Below are 24,998 nucleotides of genomic sequence, written 5' to 3' on the forward strand. Positions count from 1 at the left end.
TGGAGAACTAATCACAATTCTTCTGTGGATGTCGGCTGCCTCAAATCCTTCTGTCTCTTCATGTAATCCCTATAGACTCCACGATGTTGAGATCAGGGCTCTGTGACGGCCAAACCAGCTTTAGAGCGCAGTAGGTAGGCGCCATTAAAGTGCGGTAGGTAGGCGCCATTAAAGCGCGGTAGGCGGTAGGTAGGCGCCATTAAAGCGCGGTAGGCAGGCGCCATTAAAGCGCGGTAGGCAGGCAGTAGGTAGGCGCCATTAAAGCGCGGTAGGCGGTAGGTAGGCGCCATTAAAGTGCGGTAGGCGGTGGGTAGGCGCCATTAAAGCGCGGTAGGTAGGCACCATTAAAGCGCGGTAGGCAGGCGCCATTAAAGCGCGGTAGGCGGTAGGTAGGTGCCATTAAAGCGCGGTAAGCAGTAGGTAGGTGCCATTAAAGTGCGGAAGGCGGTAGGTAGGCGCCATTAAAGCGCGGTAGGTAGGCACCATTACAGCGCGGTAGCCGGTAGGTAGGCGCCATTAAAGCGCGGTAGGTAGGCACCATTACAGCGCGGTAGCCGGTAGGTAGGCGCCATTAAAGCTCGGTAGGTAGGCACCATTAAAGCGCGGTAGGCGGTAGGTAGGCACCATTAAAGCGTGGTAGGTAGGCGCCATTAAAGCACGGTAGGCTGTAGGTAGGCGCCATTAAAGTGCGGTAGGTAGGCGCCATTAAAGCGCAGTAGGCAGGCGCCATTAAAGCACGGTAGGCGCCATTAAAGCGCAGTAGGCAGGCGCCATTAAAGCGCAGTAGGCAGGCGCCATTAAAGCGCGGTAGGTAGGCACCATTAAAGCGCGGTAGGTAGGCACCATTGAAGCACGGTAGCCGGTAGGTAGGAGCTATTAAAGCGCGGTAGGCAGGCGCCATTAAAGCGCGGTAGGTAGGCTCCATTAAAGCACGGTAGGCAGGCGCCATTAAAGTGCTGTAGGCGGTAGGTAGGCGCCATTAAAGCGCGGTAGCCGGTAGGTAGGCGCCATTAAAGCGCGGTAGCCGGTAGGTAGGCGCCATTAAAGCACGGTAGGCGCTTTACTGTGTGTTAAAGTGTAAATGAACACTTCCAGACCATCCGTGTATACAGTAAACCCCCCTCCATTGCGGGGGTTACGTTCCGGACCCAGCCGCGAAAAGTGAAATTCCGCGAAATAGAAAAACCCTATTAAAATGCATTGTAGGCATGTTTTTTTACTGTCACTGTACGTGTAGAAGCATTTTAAGGTCTTTAAACACACTTTTAAAACAATAGAAACTCATTTAAACACATAAAAGATACTGAGAGACAGAGCAAGAGCTATGAAAAACACAAAAATCTTTCATTTTTAATGATTTATATAGTAAAATAACATTACAAAAAAAACCGCGAATTACCGGGACCGCAAAAACTGAACCGCGATGTAGCGGGGGATTACTGTATTCGTCGGTACTTTGATGATAAATACCGGGGTTATAGCAGCAGATATCACATCTGATAGAAGTTATCCCGGCGGCGGATTCGCCACGGGATCACTTTTATGGGCAGCAGAAGAGGTAACCCCCCCTTCCGCAGCTTTCTGGTCGTTTTCCCTACTTACCGGAGCCGTCGGTAACAGTGAAAACGATATTATTCGGATGGGCAGGAAGTTGAGTGAGGGCAAGATGGTTCCTACTCGACCATATGCCCCTGGAGGACTAGAGCAACGTGAAACCTCACTTTCGTCCAATTTTATTTTAATGGCAAAAGTAAAATGCCCCCTTTTTTTTTTTTTGCTTTTAAGTGAAAATGAGAGATCTGAGGTCTTTTTGACCCCAGATCTCTCATTAAGGCCTCTTGCACACTGCAGCTTAAAAATGCTCAGCCCATTCATTCTAATGTGCACAGCCGCGTAAATGAGCGCCGCGTATTCTTCAGTAAGAACAAAAAAGAAAAATCTGCATTTTTGGACATTAACCACTTCCCGCCCGCCCTATAGGCAAATGACGGCGGGAATGTGGTTGAGTTATCCTGACCGGACGTCATATGACGGCGGCAGGATAACACAGCTCTGGGCGCCCCCCGGGGGCGCGCAGAGCGGCGATCGGTGATGCGAGGTGTCAGTCTGACACCCTGCATCTCCGATCTCGGTAAAGAGCCTCTGACGGAGGCTCTTTACCATGTGATCAGCCGTGTCCAATCACGGCTGGTCACATAGTAAATAGGAACAGCCGTTGATCGGCTTTCCTTAGTTCGTGCCTGACAGGCACGAGTAAAGGAGCGCCGATCGGCGGCTCCCCTGACAGGGGGGGGTCGGCACTGGTAATCAGATCATTGATTACCAGTGCAGACCCTCGGGGGGGGGATGCCACTAGATCCACCAGGGATGCCCACTATGACCCCAGGGATGCCCACTATGGCCACCAGGGATGCCCACTATGGCCACCAGGGATGGCAATCAGGGCTCAGGGAGCCCCCCATTGCCCTCCCCATCAGTGCTGCCCACCAGTGCCCTCCCTATCAGAGCTGCCCACAAGTGCCCATCATTGCCATACTTGAATGTCACCCACCAGTGCCCATTATTGCCCAGCGGTGCCGCCTATCAGTGCCCATTAGTGCCCATCAGTGCCGCCCCTCAGTGCCGATCAGTGCTGCCCATCAGTGCCCACCAGTGCCGCCTATCAGTGCCACCTATCAGTGCCCGTCAGTGCCACCTATCAGTGCCCATCAATGCCGCCTATCAGTGCCCAGCAGTGCCGCCTATCAGTGCCCAGCAGTGCCGCCTATCAGTGCTACCTATCAGTGCCACATATCAGTGCCTATCAGTGCCGCATATCAGTGCGGCCTATCAGTGCCGTCTATCAGTGGCACCCCATCAGTGGCACCCCATCAGTGGCACCCCATCAGTGGCACCCCATCAGTGCCACCCCATCAGTGCCACCCCATCAGTGCCACCCCCTCAGTGCCTGTCAGTGCAGTCTCATCAGTGCTCATCAGTGCAGGAAAAAACGTATTAATTTACAAAATTGTATAACACAAAAAATTTTTTTTTTTTTTTCAAACTTTTCGGTCTTTTTTTATTTGTTTAGCAAAAAGTAAAAATCGCACAGGTGATCAAATACCACCGAAAGAAAGCTCTATTTGTGGGGGGAAAATGACATAAATTTGGTGTAGGTACAGTGTTGCATGACCGCGCAATTGTCATTCAAAATGCAACAGCGCTAAAAGGGGAAAATTGGCCTGGGCAGGAAGGGGGTGAAGTGCCCTGTATTAAAGTGGTTAATTTACGCCTAATGCACGGATTTGCGCGCAAATACGTGCAAATACGCATGAATGCGATCAAATGAATGCACACGATCATACTGTTGACCTGGAAAAAAAAATTGCATATTCAGAGGCGCAAATTTACGCAAACGCGCAAAGATACGCGCAAATGCGCACTTTTTAATAAGACAAAAATTGCGGCTGAAAAAAAGGAGACGCTCAAACAGGAGTATCGTATGCAAGAGGCCTAACTCCTTTCCAACCGCCCGCCGCAGATGTACTGCGGCAGGCAGACGCTCCCAGGCAAATCGCCATAACTGTACGGCGCTCGCTCTGGGGAGTCTAGGGGCCGAGCGCGTGCCGCCGGTGGCGTGCTCTCACACCCGCTCACCAGCAGGGAAGCCGATGTGTGTCAGGTGGCTCCGATTGCTGCCTGGCACCCGCGATCATTCCCTGCTGAGAGAGAGAAGAACGGTCAGATGTTGTAAACACAGCTGACCGTTCTTCTCCCTGAAATGATCACAGAGCGCCTGTGATCCTTCTATATAGGATCACAGGTATCTATGGTCATTTCACAAGCCACGCGCCCCCCCCCCCCCCCCCCCCCCAGTTAGAATCACTCCCCTAGGCTCACATTTAACCCATCCCTTCCCTGCCAGTGTCATTTTTACAGTAACAGTGCATATGTATAGCACTGATTACTGCAGTAATGTCACTGGCAGCCCCAAAAGAGTCAAAAATCTCAGTCAGGGGTCCGATCTGTCCGCCGCAATGTCGCCGTCCCACAAAAAAAAAAAATGGCAGATCGCCGCCATTACAAGTAAAAAAATAAATAAATAAAAACGACATAAATCTTTCCCTTTGTTAGTAAACGCGATAACTTTTGCGGAAACCAATCAAAATACGCTTATTGCGATTTTTTTTTTTACCAAAAATTTGTAGCAGAAAACAAATTGGCCTAAAATGTTAAAAAAAAATTTAGATTTTTAAAAAAATTTTTTTGAGAATGTCATATAGCAGAATGTGTGAAATGTTCTTTTTTTTTTCAGAATTTTTTGTTTATAGCGCAAAAAATAAAAAAATCGCACAGGTGATCAAATACCACCAAAAGAAAGCTCTGTTTGTGGGAAAAAAAGGACGTAAATTTAGTTTGGGTACAGCGTCACACGCGCATGACCGCGCAATTGTTCGTTAAAGTAACGCAGTGCCGAATCACAAAATAGGGCCTGGTCATTAACCACTTACCCCTAGGACGACGTCATATGACGTCGTAAACTTTGCGGGGGTATACCGGGATGATGCCTCTAGCTAGAGGCATCATCCCGGTACCGTTGTTTGAAGCCGACGGTCGGCTTTCCGTCGGTACCGATCGATGCGGCTCGGGAGCCGCTCGATCGTTACCCGGGGGGGGGGGGGGGGGCGGGAGGGGACGTCCCCCCCCCCTCCCGCCGCCTTCCGCAGCTTTTACCGGGGCTCCCGTCCCACCGGGAGCCCCGAGCACCCAGCCGGCGCGTCCGCCGGCTGGATGGAGTCCCGATGAATGCCGGAAACGGCATCGATCGGGTCTCCGATGACGTAACCCGGAGGCGGCGTCCATGACTTCACTTCCGGGTTAGTGTGCTGCAAAACGGCGCCAAATTTGAAAAACGGCTGTATGCAAAAACGCCGTTTTCGGCGTTTTGCATACAGGGAAGTGTAGTGGAGGGGTTTGGGGTCTTTTAGACCCTCGATCCCTCCATAAAGAGTACCTGTCACTACATATTGGTGTCACAAGGGATGTTTACATTGCTTGTGACAGCAATAAAAGTGATCAGATTTTTTTTTTTTTTTTAAAAACTGTAATAAAGTTAAAAAATAAATAAAATAAATGGGAAAAAAAAAAAATTATTTAGCCGCCCCGATCACCGTTAGCTCGCGCACAAAAAAAAACGTATACGGAAGTCGAGCCGCGAATGAAATCGCTGTTCAAACCACACATGTGAGGTATCGCCGCGATCGCCAGAGCGTGAGCAATAATTTAAAAAAAAGAGCTACACTCTAACTCTAAACTGGTAACCGATAAATAAATTTAAAGTGTCGCCTATTGAGATCTCTATTGACCATAGTTTGTCGCCATCCCACAGGGGGGCGCAATTTTAAACCGTAACATGTTGGGTATCTATTTACTCGGAGTGACATCATCTTTCACAATATACAAAAAAAAATGGGCTAACTTTACTGTTTAGTATTTTTTAAATGCAGTGAAATGTGATTTTTCCAAAAAAATGGAATTGAAGACCGCTGCGCAAATACCGCGTGACAAAAAATATTGCAATGACCGCCATTTTATTCTCAAGAGTCTTTGCTAAAAAAATATATATAATGTTTGGGGGTTCTAAGTAGTTTTCTAGGAAAAAATACTGGTTTTAACTTGTAAACACAAAGTGTCCGAAATAGGGCTGGTATGGAAGTGGTTAAGGGGGGTAAATCCTTCCTGGTGGTTAATGGCAAAAGTAAAATGCCCTTTTTTTTTTTGCTTTAAAATAAAAATGAGAGATCTGAGGTCTTTTTGAGGAAGCTTATTCCTATTACAAGGGATGTTTACATTCCTTGCATTAGGGATAAAAGTGATCAAAAATTTTTTTTTTTAAAGGGACAGTGTAAAAATAAAAAATAATAAAGGAAACTAAAACATATGTCAACGGGTGTTCAAACCACACATGGGAGGTATTGCTGCAATCATTAGAGCGAGAGCAATAATTCTAGCCCTAGACCTCCTCTGTTACTCTCTGCTAAAAAAAAAACAAATGATATAAGATAATGTTACGCCGAGTAAACAGATACCCAACATGTCATGCTTCAAAATTGCGCACGCTCGCGGAATGGCGACAAACTTTGGTGCTTAAAAATCCCTCTAGGCGACATTTTAAAAAATTCTACAGGTTACCAGCTCAGAGTTACAGAGGAGTTCTAGGGCTCAAATTATTGCTATCACTGCAACGATCGCGGCGATACCTCACATGTGTGGTTTAACCACTTGCCGACCGCCGCAAGACTATCTACGGCGGCGGTCAGCCCCTCACAGGCAAACTGACGTAGGTCTACGTCGCTTGCTTGTGAGGGTGTAGGGAGCGAGTGCGCGCCCCCGGAGGCGCGCTCCCGCTCGGTCACGGACCCCCCCCCCCCCCGCGCATGTGACCAGCGGACCCGATGTCCGCCGGTCACTCGGCGATCGGCGGGGGAGAGGGAGAATGTCAGGCAGCTTGTGTAAACAAGCCACCTGTCATTCTCCTCGCTGTAAAGACACTGATCACACGGATCTAGTATGTAGATCCGTTGATCAGTGTCCTTACAGCTCAAGCCACAGCCAATCACAGTAGAAACCACGCCCCTAGGGACACACACAGCCCCTCCCTCCCAAATAAAGTTAACCCCTTCACTACCAGTGTATTTTTACAGTAACAGTGCATATGTATAGCACTGATTACTGTAGAAATGTCACTGGGACCCCCAAAAGTGTCACAAATGTCAGTCAAGGGTCCGATCTGTCCGCCCCAATGTCGCAGTACCGCAAAAAAAAAAAAATCGCAGATCGCCACCATTACGCGTTAAAAAAAAAAAAAAACAACAAAAATGACAAAAATCTTTCCCTTTGTTAGTAAACGCGATAACTTTTGCGCAAACCAATCAAAATACGCTTTTTGCGATTTTTTTTACCAAACATAGGTAGCATAAAACAAATTGGCCGAAAATGTTAAAAAATTTTGATTTTTACATTTTTTTGGGGGGGGAATTTCATATAAAAAAAAGTGAAAAATATTGTTATTTTTGCAAAATTGACGCTCTTTTTTTGTTTATAGCGCGTGATCAAAAAAAATCGCACAGGTGATCAAATACCACCAAAAGAAAGCTCTGTTTGTGGGAAAAAAAGGACGCCAAATTCGTTTAGGTACAGCGTCGCACGACCGCGCAATTGTCCGTTAAAGTCACGCAGTGCCGAATCGCAAAATACCCCCTGGTCAGGAAGGGGGTAAAATCTTCCGGGGCTTAAGTGGTTAAAAAACTTTTACATATGTGGGCGGGGCTTCCGTATGCATTTGCTTCTGTGTGTGAGCTAACGGGGACAGGGCGCTTTAATTTTTTTTTTTTCTATTTATTTTATTTATTATTTTTGATTTTTACACAGTTTTAAAAAAAAAATAAAAAAATTGGATCATTTTTATTCCCTGTAATAGAAATAGGCATGACATGACCTCTTTATTGTGAGATCCGGGGTCAAAAAGTCCTTAGATCTCACATCTACACTAAAAAAAAAATAAAAAATGGTAAAAAAAAAAAAAAAAAATCGTCTCTTTAACCACTTTACCACCGGAGGATTTTGCTGTCTTACGTCCAGGCCACTTTTTGCGATTCGGCGCTGTGCGAATTTAACTGACAATTGCGCGGTCATGCAACGCCGTACCCAAACGAAATTTACGTCCTTTATTTCCCACAAACAGAGCTTTCTTTTGGTGGTATTTGATCATCTCTGCGATTTTTATTTTTTGCGATATTAATAAACAAATGCGACAATTTTGAAAAAATAACAATATTTTTCTACTTTGACAGTTAAAAAATATCCAATATATTCAATTTGTGTCATATATTTAGGCCAAAATGTATTTAGCTACATGTCTTTGACAAAAAAATTCTCAATGAGCGTATTTTTAACCACTTTATGACCGGAAGATTTTACCCCATTCCTGACCAGGCCATATTTTGCGATTCGGCACTGCGTTACTTTAACGGACAATTGCGCGGTCGTGCGACGCTGTACCCAAATTTAAATTAACGTCCTTTTTTCCCCACAAACAGAGATTTCTTTTGGTGGTATTTGATCGCCTGTGCGATTTTTACTTTTTGCGCAATAAACAAAAAAAGAGCGAAAATTCTGAAAAAAATAACAATATTTTTCACATATTTTTATATGAAATTCCCCCCCAAAAAAATGTAAAAATCAAAATATTTTTTAACATTTTTGGCCAATTTGTTTTCTGCTACATATTTTTGATAAAAAAAAAAAAAACACAATAAGCGTATTTTGATTGGTTTGCGCAAAAGTTATCGCAGCTACTAACTACGGGAAATTTTTGTCATTTTTATTGTTTTTTTTTTTTTTTTTTAACGAGTAATGGCGGCGATCTGCAATTTTTTTTTGCGGGACTGCAACATTGCAGTGGACAGATCGGACCCCTGACTGACATTTTTGACACTTTTGGGGGTACCAGTGACATTACTACAGTAATCAGTGCTAAAAATATGCACTGTTACTGTAAAAATGACACTGGCAGGGAAGGGGTTAACTTTTATTGGTGATCAAGGGGTTAATGTATGCCTGGTGCTTACTGACGTGTGTGGGGGGAGGGGACTATGTGACACAGATCGCAGGTTCAGCTATGCTGAATCCTGCAATCTGACCCTGCCTGTCACTTAGAAGATCCGCCCGCTTTGTTTATACAAGCGGGCGGATCTCCTCACTCGATCACCGCCGCTCCTCCCCTGGCCCGACTCCCGCTGTGACTGAAAACAGCGGGAGCGAGCCTCCGGCGGAGCGCGCACCGCCGAGAGAGGGGAATGTCTGATGACGTAGGTCTACATCGCCAGACGATAACGAGCCACTGTGCCGTAAAGCAGCACAGTGAGCAGTGGGCAAGTGGTTAAGCCGGTTGCTAGGAAAACGACTAGTCCTCCAAGACCATAGAGTCAAGTGAGGGCAATCTTGCCCACACTCGACTTCCTGTCTAAGAGGATCTGGGACCGGATTGTGTTCCCCGCTGCCGGCGGGTCCGGCAAGCGGGGAAAAGGACCAGGACACGGCGGGAGGGGGGGGGGGGGGGGGGCACCTCTTCCGCCGCACCATAAGGGTGATCCCGTGGCGATTCCGCCGCTGGGGCCACCCTTACCTGAAAGCCGATCACCCGCCGTTTTCAGAAATACCGGGGTTATGGCAGCTATCTGCTGCCATAACCCCGGTATTTAGCATCAAAGGACCGTCATAAATCGACGGCGGGCGGTCGGGTCGGTAAGTGGTTAAAGCGCAACTCCACTTTTGTTGAGAAAAAAAAAACATTCCCCTTTGGGTGATCTCTGTACATTGCAGGGATTTTACCAAACTTTTGTTGCAGATTCCTTCCTTTTGTTATTCTGAAGAAATCATTGTTTGTGCCTCTGTGCGGAGTGGGTCTAATGGGAGTGGTTTCATAATTATCTATCAGCTGTGGCAGCTGCAGGGCTCTAATGAGAAAAAGTGCTGAGCCTGCATCCCTTTAGACGTGTTCCTATTGGAAATATCTCACCAAAAATGAAATTTTTGTTGCAGGGGATGCCAGAAATCTGACTTGTATCCTAGTGCAGACTTCTGGGAAAATCGGTGAGCCAATCACACAAGCAGGAAATTATGTTTCTGGGGGTGTGGTCAGTATACATTCTGTGTACAGAACAGCTCCAGGCGGCCATATTGCATTGCATTTTCAGAAAATTACAACAGCTGCAGATTGAAAAGGAAAGGTCATTTTTAATAACATTCAATTACAATATGTGTACGCTATATTGTTTTTTCTTTATTTGCCGACTTTTTTTTCCCCCACGAAAGTGAAGTTACACTTTAAGGTTATCCAATATGTGAATAATTTTCATTGAGCAAATAAGACACAAAAAAAGTTCTTGCTGATGCTTTTTAGATTGATGTGTCTTTTTTTAATAAATATTTTATTATTATTATATATATATATATATATATATATATATATATATATATATATATATATATATATATATTGACTTAAAATCTTTTTATATAATATTTGTATGATGCTTCTACACGGTACCATGAAAGTCCATATCTGCCTCAATACACTCTCTATGTATTATTTTATCTCCTGCCCCCCCCCCCTCCTTTACCACTCACCATTGGGACCTATTTATAACAAAGGACTTCTTTTTCTGCAGGTCACTCCACATATCAGGAAGCCAGGAGGTATAATATCAGTTTAGGGTGACCCCGGCCCTTTATTCCAGCAGACTCCAGTACCGGCTTCATAAGAGGTTATGGAGAAGTGGTTTCAGAAAGTATTTTTCATGAACTGCCTGAAAATCCCCACCAAGCCCCAGCAGGCAGGAATAGATGTCTCATCCTATCAGAAGGATTGCTCACTATAGGACTGTACTCTGCCTGTGTTTTAAAGGGAATTCAAAGCTGAAAACTTAAAATTTATATTTTGCCGTCCCCCATTAACATACGAATGACAAAAAAAAAAAAAAAAAAGAAACCTTCCATTTTCATTTCATGCCTTATTTTAAACCCATCAATGTCATCACCGAGTCTCTGTACTTATCTATTTAATGAAGGCAAATCAGGGAAGGGCCAGCAGGGGGCAGTACATAGCTTTCCCGGAAAACAGCACCCTGGCCTAGTACTCCTCCCAAGAGCCCTGATAGAAGCAGTGGGCTGGCTCTTGTCAGACTGAAGGATTGGGTGTTCCTGCACCTCCCTGCTCCTGTGTCATAGATAGGGGGGTGTATCCTCCAAGAGAAGGGTTGTCCGGGTGACTGCTGGAGTGTCCCTGAAGGTGCAGAGGAAGCAGAGAGCACTGATAGAGGAGCATAGCAGGCCAAGCAACTGCGGGGTGTGTGTTAAGCCGGCAATAGATTATGTAATTTTCTTTTTTTCGGCAACCATGGGTTGCAGGAAAGAAAATTGCTTGAGTCCCCCATCAACACTGGCCTTTACCCGCAGGCGGAATGTGTTCTCCCGGGGGAGGGGTGCCGGAAGAACAACAAAAGCTGGCAATCATCGTATGCTAAGTGCCCATTCACACTACGGCGACTTATGAGGCGACTTGACCAAAGCAATGTCTGGTTCTGGACATGCTACAGAGCTGAAACTTCACAGGTACACTTTTTGGACCCCCCAGACACTAAATCCAAAAAATGTCATGCCTGCCTCAAAAAATGCCCGATAAATGCCTGCAAGAAAAAACGCCGGGTGCAGAGAAGCCGTACTCATGTTCTAATAAAAATTATAAGAAAAATGCTAATTTTTTTGGGGTTCTGGACATGCTACAGAGCTGAAACTTCACAGGTACACTTTTTGGACCCCCAAGACACTAAATCCAAAAAAAAAAGTCATGCCTGCCTCCAAAAATGCCCGATAAATGCCTGCAATAAAAAAGGCAAGGTGTAAAAAAGCCGCCACGCTGCTGTATTAATAATTATAAGAAAAATGAAAATTTTTTGGGGGTTCTGGACATGCTACAGAGCTGAAACTTCACAGGTACACCTTTTAGACCCCCCAGACACTAAATCCAAAAAAAGTCATGCCTGCCTCAAAAAATGCCCAATAAATGCCTGCAAGAAAAAAAGCCAGGTGGAGAGAAGCCGTATTAATGTTCTAATAAAAATTATAAGAAAAATGCTAATTTTTTTTGGGTTCTGGACATGCTACAGAGCTGAAACTTCACAGGTAAACCTTTTAGACCCCCCAGACACTAAATCCAAAAAAAGTCATGCCTGCCTCAAAAAATGCCCGATAAATGTCTGCAAGAAAAAAAGCCAGGTGGAGAGAAGCCGTATTAATGTTCTAATAAAAATTATAAGAAAAATGCTATTTTTTTTGGGGGTTCTGGACATGCTACAGAACTGAAACTTCACAGGTACACTTTTTGGACCCCCCCAGACACTAAATCCAAAAAAAGTCATGCCTGCCTCCAAAAATGCCCGATAAATGCCAGCAAAAAAAAAAAGGAAAGGGAAATTAGGTCACAACACATCATATTCTGATTGGCCAAATACAAAGTCCTACAAAGTCGTCTCGCGTAAGTCGCGCCAAGTCGCGCTAGAAGTCGCCCCTTATGAGGCGACTTTAGTGGTCGCGGCAGTGTGAACCTGCACTTAAAATCCGACATGCCAGTTTCCTCCCAGTCGATTGGTGGATCGACTTGGGTACAATCAGGATGCCCACAGATGAATCGAATCTCAGCTGGTTACCGCTGAACCGGCAGAGAATTGAACCATTTAGGGCCGGCCAAAACTGAGCGAAGACACGGGAATCATGGAGGCACAGACTGGTGTGCTTGGAAGTACGGTTTGTACAGGGCGCACAGAGCAGACGAAGAACACAGGGCACTCGGCCAGACAGGGCAAACCCAGGGTGCACTATGTTAGGTGTATCTAAATCTGCTAGTTTATCCAACACTTCCCTCCACCCCAGACTGACAATGCTGCTGTCCAAATGTATCCCCCTGTGCTCCAGAGTGGGGGCGCTCTAATACAGGAGGTGTGTTACTGTCCAGATCACCAGGTGAAAACAGAGGGGGGAGGCAAAGAAAAGAAAACGAATGCAGCCGCCACATCTAATGATTGGTAAGATGCCATATATAAAATTTTTGGTTTTAGGTTTAACAACTTTAGGATCGTCCACTTGCATTGTACTGTGGATGGGCATCTCCTACAGGCACAGCGCCGTACCTCTATGTCACTGGCATTTTTCTCGGATGCTCGGAAGGACAAAGTTCCTGCCCTGGCCCACATTTCTTCTCTTTCCACCAGGGTGGCGGAATCTAATTACAAGCTCTTGTCCAGATGGTACTACACCCCGCGGAAACTACACAATATTTCTCCGGCCAGCTCCCGGTTATGTTGGAGGGGATGCGGAGATACCGCTTCACATGCACACATCTGGTGGTACTGCTCAAGGATACAGCCGTTCTGGCTGGAAATTATCCGACTCGTTCAAGTTATTACGGAAGACGCTATTCCACTCGACCCATGCGTTGTCCTTCTGCATGGAACTACTGCACCACTATCTAAGCATAAACGTTCAATGATTCCTTATATGCTCAATGCTGCTAAAGCCCCGATACCCACCTGTTGGGGCACACCTACCATTCCCACAGTTCGACAATGGCTACTAAAGGTAGACATGACATACCAACTGGAAGAACTTACCTTCATAGCTCGAGATAAATTGGACCGTTTTCGTTCTACCTGGTATCCTTGGTCCTCCTTCAAATCCACTTTGTCCTATGTTTCTTTCCTCACTGAGGATGCCTCTACTGTTTTACCGCATTCTGATGCAAGCATAATTGTTTGAGGTTTTTCTTATATGGAATTTATGTCACCCGTGGCCTACTCCACTCCCCCCTACCCCCCCCCCCCACCTCTTGTCCCTTCTGTCTCTGGCTGTTCCTTTCTCTCTCTCTCCCTCATATTCTTCACTATTCTCTCGTCTTTCTCTATGTTCTTGGGGGGCAACCCCCCCCCCCCAGGCCGTGAACTGCTGCCAATACGTGGCCTTTTCTCAGCTGGGCCGTGAAGGGTGCACTGTAAGAGGTGCAGCAGGCGAGCAGAGAGAGGACATCAGAAAGTAGCAAAGTAATAAAAAAAAAAAATGATATATATATATATATATATATATATATATATATACACAGTGGGTACGGAAAGTATTCAGACCCCCTTAAATTTTCCACTCTTTGTTATATTGCAGCCATTTGCTAAAATCATTTAGGTTCATTCTTCTTCCTCATGAATGTACACACAGCACCCCATACTGACAGAAAAACACAGAATTGTTGACATTGTTGCAGATTTATTAAAAAAGAAAAACTGAAATATCACATGGTCCTAAGTATTCAGACCCTTTGCTCAGTATTTAGTAGAAGCCCCCTTTTGATCTAATACAGCCAGGAGTCTTTTTGGGAAAGATGCAACAAGTCTTTCACACCTGGATTTGGGGATCCTCTGCCATTCCTCCTTGCAGATCCTATCCAGTTCTGTCAGGTTGGATGGTAAACGTTGGTGGACAGCCATTTTTAGGTCTCTCCCGAGATGCTCAATTGGGTTTAAGTCAGGGCTCTGGCTGGGCCATTCAAGAACAGTCACGGAGTTGTAGTGAAGCCACTCCTTCGTTATTTTAGCTGTGTGCTTAGGGTCATTGTCTTGTTGGAAGGTAAACCTTCGGCCCAGTCTGAGGTCCAAAGCACTCTGGAGAAGGTTTTTGTCCAGGATATCCCTGTACTTGGCCGCATTCATCTTTCCCTCGATTGCAACCAGTCGTCCTGTCCCTGCAGCTGAAAAACACCCCCACAGCATGATGCTGCCACCACCATGCTTCACTGTTGGGACTGTATTGGACAGGTGATGAGCAGTGCCTGGTTTTCTCTACACATAACGCTTAGAATTAAGGCCAAAAAGTTCTATTTTGGTCTCATCAGACCAGAGAATCTTATTTCTCACCATCTTGGAGTCCTTCAGGTGTTTTTTAGCAAACTCTATGCGGGCTTTCATGTGTCTTACACTGAGGAGAGGCTTCCGTCGGGCCACTCTGCCATAAAGCCCCGACTGGTGGAGGGCTGCAGTGATGGTTGACTTTCTACAACTTTCTCCCATCTCCTGACTGCATCTCTGGAGCTCAGCCACAGTGATCTTTGGGTTCTTCTTTACCTCTCTCACCAAGGCTCTTCTCCCCCGATAGCTCAGTTTGGCCGGAAGGCCAGCTCTAGGAAGGGTTCTGGTCGTCCCAAACGTCTTCCATTTGAGGATTATGGAGGCCACTGTGCTCTTAGGAACCTTAAGTGCAGCAGAAATCTTTTTGTGCCTTGCCACAATTCTGTCTCTGAGCTCTTCAGGCAGTTCCTTTGACCTCATGATTCTCATTTGCTCTGACATGCATCTGGAAGGTCTTATATAGACAGGTGTGTGGCTTTCCTAATCAAGTCCAATCAGTATAATCAAACACAGCTGGACTCAAATGAAGGTGTAGAACCATCTCAAGGATGATCAGAAGAAATGGAAAGCACCTGAGTTAAATATATGAGTGTCACAGCAAAGGGTCTGAATACTTAGGACCATGTGAGATTTCAGTTTTTCTTTTTTAATAAATCTGCAACAATGTCAACAATTCTGTGTTTTTCTGTCAGTATGGGGTGCTATGTGTACATTCATGAGGAAGAAGAATGAACTTAAATGATTTTAGCAAATGGCTGCAATATAACAAAAATTTAGGGGGGCCTGAATACTTTCCGTACCCACTGTATATATATATATACAAATAAATGCACAAAAAGGTCAGGACTGCACACACCCAGTATGTAACTGGATTCTTCAGGCGCAGAGCAGGCAGTGGAGATCACCCGGACTCCAGTATATAGAAAAACAAAATGGATCCAATCTGCAGGACCTTGTATATTTATTAAGAGAGTAAAATACTCACAAAGCAGACATCAAAATAACAAAAATGTCAACGTCTCGGATCCATTAAGATCCTTCATCAGGATGGCAAGCATTATAATCAGATTCTAATCACATTCATTATATAGCAACTTCTCTAATCAACTGGAAATTAGCATCACCTGGATAGTCTTCACTCAAACAAAAATAGAGACTAATATTACAGCTTTTTTTTTTCAGGAGACATATAATACATCAGTGTTACTGGGGAAAAAAAAAAAAAAAAAAATTATATATATATATATATATATATATATATATATATATATATATATATATATATATATACACACATATATTCATATATATATATATATATATATATATATATATATATATATATATATATATATATAGACACACACACACATATATATTTTTTTTTTTTTTTGATTGACTACCACAAAAAGAAGCCTCTATTTGTGTGTGTGAGGACATACATTGTATTTGGGTATCGTGTTGCACAATTGCGCAAGTGTCAGTTAAAGTAAAGCAGTGCCAATTCGCAAAAAGTGGCCTGTCATGAAGGGAGTAAATGTTCTGGAGGTCAAGTGGTTAAATACCACCAAAAGAAAGCTCTGTACAAAAAAAAAAAAATCAAACATTTAATTTGGGTACATTTTGGGTAATAAACTGAAAATGTGCAAAACTACAAATCAAATCTAGCAAAAAATGAATAAAGTGCAAAGCAAATTTATAAATTCAAAGTGCAACTAGTGCAGCAAATTTATAAGCTCATGAAGGGGGGTAAATGTTCTGGAGGTTAAGTGGGTTAAATACCCCCAAAAGAAAGCTCTGTGTGAAAAAAAAAAATAAGTTATATGAAATTTCATTTGGGTACAGTGTTGCACGATGACACGATTACCAGGTAAAGTAGTGCAGTGCTAGATAGCAAAATATGGTCTGGTGATAAAGATAGTAAAACTGGAGGTTAAAGTGCTTTTAAACCTCAAACATGAAATATGAACAAAGCATATCTTTCTATTGTAGGGATGCACCGATCCGACTTTTTTAGTCCCGATCCCGTCTTTCGCTTTGTGAAATCGTCGATCCCGAGTCCGATCCGGAAGTACAGTTTTGTGAGCTTATAACAAAATAATACTTCCGGATCGGTATCGGCAGATACCTTATAACATTGTGCATTCAAAATCTAAAATGTCATGGGTTTAGTCTTTAAGAGGTTAAACTTCCCTCCTCCGGCAGACGGAACAAAAAGATACATTGTAATCATTGTGTTTACTTAAAGCGGAGTTCCACCCAAAAGTGGAACTTCCGCTTTAGTTATTCTAACCCCCTGACATGCCACATTTGGCATGTCATTTTTTTGGGGGGGGAGCGGGTACCTAGTTTTGACAGGTACCCGCTCCCACTTCCGCTCGGAGCGCCGCGGCGCCCTGAACGGAAGTTCTCCTCTCCCCCTCCCTCCCTGCAATCTTCTGGGACAGGTCCCAGAAGATTGCCGGCCAATCAAGACGCGCAGCGCGACTCGCGCATGCGCAGTGGGTACCCGGCTGTGAAGCCGCAAACTGTCACAGCCGGGTGCCCACAGCAGTGATGCCGGCGCCGAGGGAGAGGATCGAGGCTTCGGGCGGCCGCATCGCTGGACCGTTGGACAGGTGAGTGAAATGGCTGGAACTCCGCTTTAACTGGGACAGTTGAAAGGCATTTGCAGGAGGCTCTTTTTTTTTTCTTTGACAGCTGTTCTCTGCTATAAAGAGCAAAACCGGATCGGCCCGTGGATCTGTTAATTTTACTGATCCCCCGATCCAGCTATTTTGCCCGTATCGGGGCCGATATCCAATCCGAATATCGGATCGGTGCATCCCTACTCTATAGTGTGTACCTGTCTCAGTCCAGAGCACTAAGTGTCATTTCTGTCTGCTGCCTCTTTCCTCAAATCACTTAGGACAAGTCTTTTCTGACACCAAGAAAAAAAAGTTGACCAGGGGATGGAGCCCCAGCACACAGCCTGTGATTGACAGCCGTGTACTGTGTGAAAGGGGGGGGGGGGTTGTCCCTTTCCTCCAATCACCTCTCAGAGCTCTCTTCACTAAGTGTAACTTCAGCTCTCGGCTCCTTTTTTTTCTGAACTCTCAGACAAGCTTTATAAATTGTGCACCTTTGTAGAGAAGAGATAGCTGCAGATAAACCGGTATAACTAATGTGTGATGATTTCTTTTATCTCTGTGTATCACCTGAGGCCAGTCACTGGGTATATGGAAGGGTGTAAAACCCCTTTAAGTCACCCCTGTGGAAGCAAACCAGCAGATATAAGGATAGTAGGATGAATACGTACTGTTAGCAGAGATGTCTATGAGAAGGGGCTCCTCCGCTTCTGGAAGAGAGAAGAGAGAAGAGATGAGACAAAAGATAAAACACAGAAAAGGGAAGGACGATGAGGATGATGCAAATCTCTAGCGGATGATGAGCACAGAGATACAGATTAACCAACAACATTGTTTTCACAATTCATCACAACCATTTACATGCAAGATATTAATTTATGGCTCTTCCACATGAACAGGCTGAGAAATAAAAACTGCAGAGCAGGAAAAATACCGGATCCTCCTCACATGGCTGATATTCACAGGAACAATGTATGTTCAAAGTAGGGATCGACTGATATGGATTTTTCAGGGACGATACCGATATTTTGGCCATTTAAAGTTTGGAAAAATAAGACAATTTTTGACACAAATCTGGTACTGAACATGTTCATTTTTGTTTAATGCTTAATGGCTGTCTGGCACCCTGTGGTGGGTGGGTGGCTGGCACAGGGGCTGTGGCTGGCTGGCTGGTACAGGGCCTGTGAATGGCTGGCTGTCTGGCATTTTGTCTGTGGGTGGGTGGTTGGCACCCTGTGGTGGGTGGGTGGCTGTCTGGCACCCTGTGGTGGGTGGCTGGCTGTCTGGCACCCTGTGGTGGGTGGCTGGCTGTCTGGCACCCTGTGGTGGGTGGCTGGCTGTCTGGCACCCTGTGGTGGGTGGCTGGCTGTCTGGCACCCTGTGGTGGGTGGCTGGCTGTCTGGCACCCTGTGGTGGGTGGCTGGCACCCTGTGGTGGGTGGGTGGCTGTCTGGCACCCTGTGGTGGGTGGCTGGCACCCTGTGGTGGGTGGGTGGGTGGGTTGGCTGGCACAGGGGCTGTGGCTGGCTTGCTGGTACAGTGCCTGTGGCTGGCTGGTACAGGGCCTGTGGGTGGTTGGCTGTCTGGCACCCTGTCTGTGGGTGGGTGGCTGGCTGGCTGGCACCCTGTGGTGGGTGGCTGGCACAGGGGCTGTGGCTGGCTCGCTGGTACAGTGCCTGTGGCTGGCTGGTACAGGGCCTGTGGGTGGCTGGCTGTCTGGCACCTTTGTCTGTGGGTGGGTGGCTGGCTGGCACCCTGTGGTGGCTGGCTGGCACCCTGTAGTAGCTGGCTGGCACAGGGCCTGTGGATGTGGCTGGCACTGGGCCTGTGGATGTGGCTGGCACTGGGCTGCTGTGGGTGGGTGTATGGCTGTGATACACTCCGGGAGACTAATCCCGACTCCAGACGAGGCTGTCCAAGGCGAGGGAGGCAGCCTAAGAAGGCAGAATGACGTCACAAAACTATCGGCAATATTGGGGCCCATTCTGATATATCGGGGAAAGTGCATATCGGCCCTTGATATATCGGCCTTGCCGATAATCGATCTATCCCTAGTTCAAAGGTTAAGGAATGACTCCGCTTCCGTGCAGATAGAAACCCTCCCCTTTGTGTGATCTATGTACATTGAGCCCTCGTTTACACAGAGGGGAGGTTTGAAATCTTGCGAGTTCCTGCACTTGAGTGCGAGTTCGGGGGGCGAATTGACAGACACCTGTGCGGGTTCATGTAGAGATGTCTATTGAAATCGCCCCCAAAGTTGCCAAAAGTAGTGCAGAACTACTTTTGGGAATCGGTGCCGTAAAGTTGGCGTCGCACTGATTCAGATGGTGTTGTTGCCTGCGATTGACTCCGATTTGACATGTCAAATTGTTCTATAACCTGTGAAAAAAGATATTCTCAGCGAATAATCTCTAATATTTGTGCCACATCCCGATAGTCGAAATACACCAGGAAAATTCCCCCTAGGTTTTGGGACTTTAAAAGGCACTTGTTGAAATTATAAAAAGCTTATTTAAAAAAAAAAAACAAAAAAAAAAACATTTTATTGTCTTATAATGATAAAACAATTTTAAATTGTTATATAATGATAAAACAAAACAGTTTTATCATTATATGACAATAAAATTTATTTTTTTTATATAAAATAAGCTTTTTATAATTTCAACAAGTGCCTTTAAAGTCCCAAAACCTTAGGGGAATTTTCCTGGTGTATAACTCCTGAAGGCGCCTCATCCGTTAGTGGAATATTCTTTAACTGCTGCCCCTTTAAATGTGAGAACGCATGAAAATGATAAAAAATGTGTGTAAAGTAGACGCTGTTAACCACTTGGCCACTGCTCACTGCAGCAATGTGGCTCGTTATCGTCCAGCGACGTAGACCTACGTCGCTGGACTCCTCCCCCTGTAGGCGGCGCTCGCGCACCGCCGGAGGCTCGCTCCCGCTGTTTTTAGTCACAGCGGGAGTCGGGCCAGGGGAGGAGCAGCGGCGATCGCCACCGCTCTTCCCCGATCGTCGGGGAATCGAGTTTGGAGATCCGCCCGCTTGTGTAAACAGAGTGGGCGGATCTCCTAAGTGACAGGGAGTGACAGATCGGAGTGTTCAGCATAGCTGAACATGCGATCTGTCCCTGTGTCACTCAGTCACCTCCCCCCACACATGTCAGTAAGCACCAGGCATACATTAACCCCTCCCTCTCCAATAAAATTAACCCCTTCCCTGCCAGTGTAATTTTTACAGTGACAGTGTATATATATAGCACTGATTACTGTAGTAATGTCACTGGTAACCCCAAAAGTGTCAAAAATGTCAGTCAAGGGTCCGATCTGTCCGCCGCAATGTCGCAGTACCGCAAAAAAAAAAAAAAAAAAAAAAAATTGCAGATCGCCGCCATTACGCGTTAAAAAAAAAAAAAAAAACACCAGAAATCTTTCCCTTAGTTAGTAAACGCAATAACTTTTGCGCAAACCAATCAAAATACGCTTATCGTATTTTTTTCCCATCCCATCGGGAGACCCAGGCATCCTACCTTCACCGTCGCTGAAGAGAAGATCCGGGTCTCCATGTAAAAAACCCGGAAGTGATTTCATGACATCACTCCCGGGTACAAATTAAAAAAACTGACAGCATTTTAAAACAGCCACACTTGGCGTTTTGAATGCTTTCCGGTGCCGAGGAGGGGTTTGGGGTCTTTTAGACCCTCAGATACCTCCACAAGGAGTACCTGTAGAAAAAAATAAAAATTATTTTTTTAAATGCCCGAAAATATCGGCCGATATCGATATCCGATGACCAAAATATTGGTATCGGCATTTAAAAAATTGTATTGGTCGATCACTAATATCTATTTATATATATATATATCTGGCCAGCAGGCGGATGTGCCGGATGGTGGCTCGGGTCTCTCGGTAGGATGGATGACCCAGGTGGATTGGCAGAAGGTGGCGGGAGGTCCCGCTGCTTGTAATAACAGCCGAGCGGCTGCTTAGCCTCATTGGTTGTTATTACAAGAAAGCTGACCGTCGCCTATAAAAATGGTACCGGGGGGGGGGGGGGGGGGGGATGGCTGCAGCTGCAAATCATCCCGCTACAACCACTTCTGTGAAATGACGTACAGGTATGTGATTATGTGGTAAGAGGTTAAACATTGTCATCCATCCATCCAGGAATAGAAGATCTCTTACCTTGTACACATTTGAAGGAGTTTGTAATCGGAAGAACTTCCTCATTGGCTGCGCCCTTCCCTGGTGTGCGAATGTGAAGGCTGGAAAATAGGCAGAAAATATATCATTAGTGATGACAGAACCGTCCGTACAGCACTGAGGATTACAGAACCGTCCGTACAGCACTGAGGATTACAGAACCGTCCGTACAGCACCGAGGATTACAGAACCGTCCTTACAGCACTGAGGATTACAGAACCGTCCGTACAGCACTGAGGATTACAGAACCGTCCATACAGCACTGAGGATTACAGAACCGTCCGTACAGCACTGAGGATTACAGAACCGGCCAAAGCGAGCCGAGAATTACAGAACCCACTGTCTGGTACTGGGCTTTACAGAACCAGCTGTACAGTGCTGGGTATTACAGGACTGGAGTTTGCAGAAGCCTCCGTACATCGCCGGGCATTACTGAACCATCTGTACATCGCCAGGCATTTCAGAACTGGAGATTACAGAACCGTCCGTACAGTGCTGGCCATTACAAAAACATCCGTATGGTACTGGAAATTATAGGACCGTCGGTACAGTGCCAGGCATTACTGAACCATCCATATAGTGCCAGGCATTACAGCGTCGGAACTTACTGAACCATCTGCACAGTCCTGAGGAATAAACAGGAGGAAAAGGCAAACAGCCAAAGAAGCAGCTCTAACACTCATAGTTGATCTGCTCTACTGGTGGAAACATTTGTGATTCTGTATGGCTGGTCCTGTGATCTGGGTACAGCTAAAGAGAGAGATTCGCCTATTTATAGCTTTCTGTGTCACCGGACTTTTCATTCACTGAAGAATGACCATCATCTCACCCCATCACCTGAAACATGTTATACAGCTGAGAGTCACTGTGTACATACAGGATCTGGAGAGAGAGGGAGAGATAGAGCGCGACAGAGGGGGGAGGGGAAGAGAGAGAGAGAGAGAGGGGGGGAGAGAGAGAGGGGGGGGGGAGAGAGAGAGGGGGGAGAGAGAGAGGGGGGAGAGAGAGAGAGGGGAGAGAGAGAGAGAGAGAGAGAGGGGGGGAAGAGAGAGCGCGAGAGAGGGGGGAGGGGAAGAGAGAGGGGGGAGAGAGAGAGAGAGAGAGAGAGGGGGAGAGAGAGAGGGGGGGAAGAGAGAGCGCGAGAGAGGGGGGAGGGGAAGAGAGAGGAGGGGGGGGGAGAGAGGAGGGGGGGAGAGAGAGGAGGGGGGGGGAGAGAGAGGAGGGGGGGGGGGAGAGAGAGGAGGGGGGGGGGGAGAGAGGAGGGGGGGAGAGAGAGGAGGGGGGGGGAGAGAGAGGAGGGGGGGAGAGAGAGGAGGGGGGGGGGGAGAGAGGAGGAGGGGGGGAGAGAGGAGGGGGGGGAGAGAGGAGGGGGGGGGAGAGAGGAGGGGGGGGGGGGGGAGAGAGGAGGGGGGGAGAGAGGAGGGGGGGAGAGAGGAGGAGGGGGGAGAGAGAGGAGGGGGGAGAGAGAGGAGGGGGGAGAGAGAGGAGGGGGGAGAGAGAGGAGGGGGGAGAGAGAGGAGGGGGGAGAGAGAGGAGGGGGGAGAGAGAGGAGGGGGGGGAGAGAGAGTGGGGGAGAGAGAGAGTGGGGGAGAGGGGGGAGAAAGAAAGGGGGAGGGGGCGAGACACTGCTGCTGGAAAAATAAAGGACACAAAGTAACATTGTTAATTTTGTATCCACTCATCATTCATCTACAGAGTAAAATGATGAGCAGAGCTTCCATGTGCAGATGTCAGATAGTGACCTCCTTCCTCCTGCTGGTGACCCCTCCAGTGATATAAAGGTCTGTATAGATCAGGGGTCTTCATACTACGTCCCTCCAGTTATTCAGGAACTACAATTCCCATCATGCCTAGTCATGTGTGTGAATGTCAGAGTTTTGCAATGCCTCATGGGACGTGTAGTTCCACAACAGCTGGAGGGCCGTAGTATGAGGATCCCTGGTATAGAGGAATCAGGACCTCCTTCCTCCTGCTGGTGACCCCTCCAGTGATATAAAGATCTATACAGAACTTCCCTTCATATTCCAGGGACAGACAAGGAAACCTCTTGTATCACCAGCACAGATGTCCCTACTAGAAGGATTCCCCTCACTTCCTGTTCTGGTGACAACTAACATTTTTATTTCCATCACTTCCTGTTTCTCTGATAACGGTTACCAGCACAGAGAGGCTCCGATCTCCCCAGCAGAGACTCAGACTGGAATAAATATCCTGACGGAGGGTCTCCATGTGACAGTGAATAGAGAAGTAGGGGGGGGGGGGTGTTACTCACGTGTATTGTCCGTCCCTCTGCTGGCTCAGGATCAGCATACACGGCACCTTCCTCCCCGGGGTCACCTCACTGCCCTCCACCATATGCAGCGTTGTCAAGGAAACACTCTGAGCCATTGGCTAAAAAAAAGAGAACCTGTCCTCACCGGACTGAACCGGGATTGGGGACTTCTGTCTGACATCAATATAACAGTACAAGGTGGGGGAGGTCATCCTCATGTACAATACCGTCTCCCGACTCCAGAGTGCGCATAACATAGGAGGAGTGCACACAGCCACGTCTGCAGACTCTGGAGCCGGGAGACAGGGGGGGGGGGGGGGTCAGACTGTACAAATAAAGGGATACAATGTACACACTGCACCCCGGTATATGACAGAGCTACACAGCGATCACCTTACACAAGGAGCCGCCTCAGGGGCGGGGCCAGATTACATCTCATGAATCATCCTGCTAACACCGGGACACAAATATTATACACACTACACACATTACACACTACACACTACACAACACTTCACAATGTACAGTACACATTACACAACACTACACAGTGTACAGTACACAATACACACAACACTACACAATACACACTACACAACACTACACAATGTACAATACACATTACACAACACTACACAATGTACAATACACACTACACAACACTACACAGTGTACAATACACAATACACACACTACACAACACTACACAGTGTACAGTACACATTACACACACTACACAATGTACAATACACACTACACAACACTACACAATGTACAATACACACTACACAACACTACACAGTGTACAGTACACAATACACACACTACACAACACTACACAGTGTACAGTACACATTACACACACTACACAATGTACAATACACACTACACAACACTACACAATGTACAATACACACTACACAACACTACACAATGTACAGTACACAATACACACTACACAACACTACACAATGTACAATACACACTACACAACACTACACAGTGTACCGTACACAATACACACACTACACAACACTACACAGTGTACAGTACACAATACACACACTACAGTGTACAGTACACAATACACACTACACAACACTACACAGTGTACAATACACACTACACAACACTACACAATGTACAGTACACATTACACACTACACAACACTAAACAGTGTACAATACACACTACACAACACTACACAATGTAAAGTACACAATACACACTACACAGTGTACAATACACACTACACATTACACACTACACAACACTACACAATGTACAGTACACAATACACACTACACAATGTACAGTACACAATACACAGTACGCAATACACACTACACAATGTACAGTACACACTACACAATACACAGTACACAATACACAGTACACACACTACACAAT

General features: G+C 46.2%; 1 protein-coding gene across 2 annotated transcripts in view; it reads right to left on the reverse strand.

Moving 5' to 3' along the window:
• OCRL (OCRL inositol polyphosphate-5-phosphatase) overlaps window positions 1-23,671 on the reverse strand; it is a 194,325-nt gene extending 170,654 nt beyond the window's left edge. For both annotated transcript variants that reach the window (XM_082263610.1, XM_082263609.1), the window contains exons 1-3: window positions 23,588-23,671; window positions 21,298-21,377; window positions 17,788-17,826 (exon numbers count right to left, since the gene is read on the reverse strand). In XM_082263610.1, coding sequence (XP_082119736.1) covers window positions 17,788-17,826; window positions 21,298-21,377; window positions 23,588-23,670 — 202 coding nt within the window. In that variant the 5' untranslated portion in view covers window position 23,671. The remainder of the gene's footprint in view (window positions 1-17,787; window positions 17,827-21,297; window positions 21,378-23,587) is intronic.
• Window positions 23,672-24,998: the final 1,327 nt, after the last annotated feature.

This window comes from Pelophylax lessonae (genome assembly GCF_965119305.1).
Source record: "Pelophylax lessonae genome assembly, chromosome: 7".
Classification (NCBI taxonomy): Eukaryota; Metazoa; Chordata; class Amphibia; order Anura; family Ranidae; genus Pelophylax; species Pelophylax lessonae.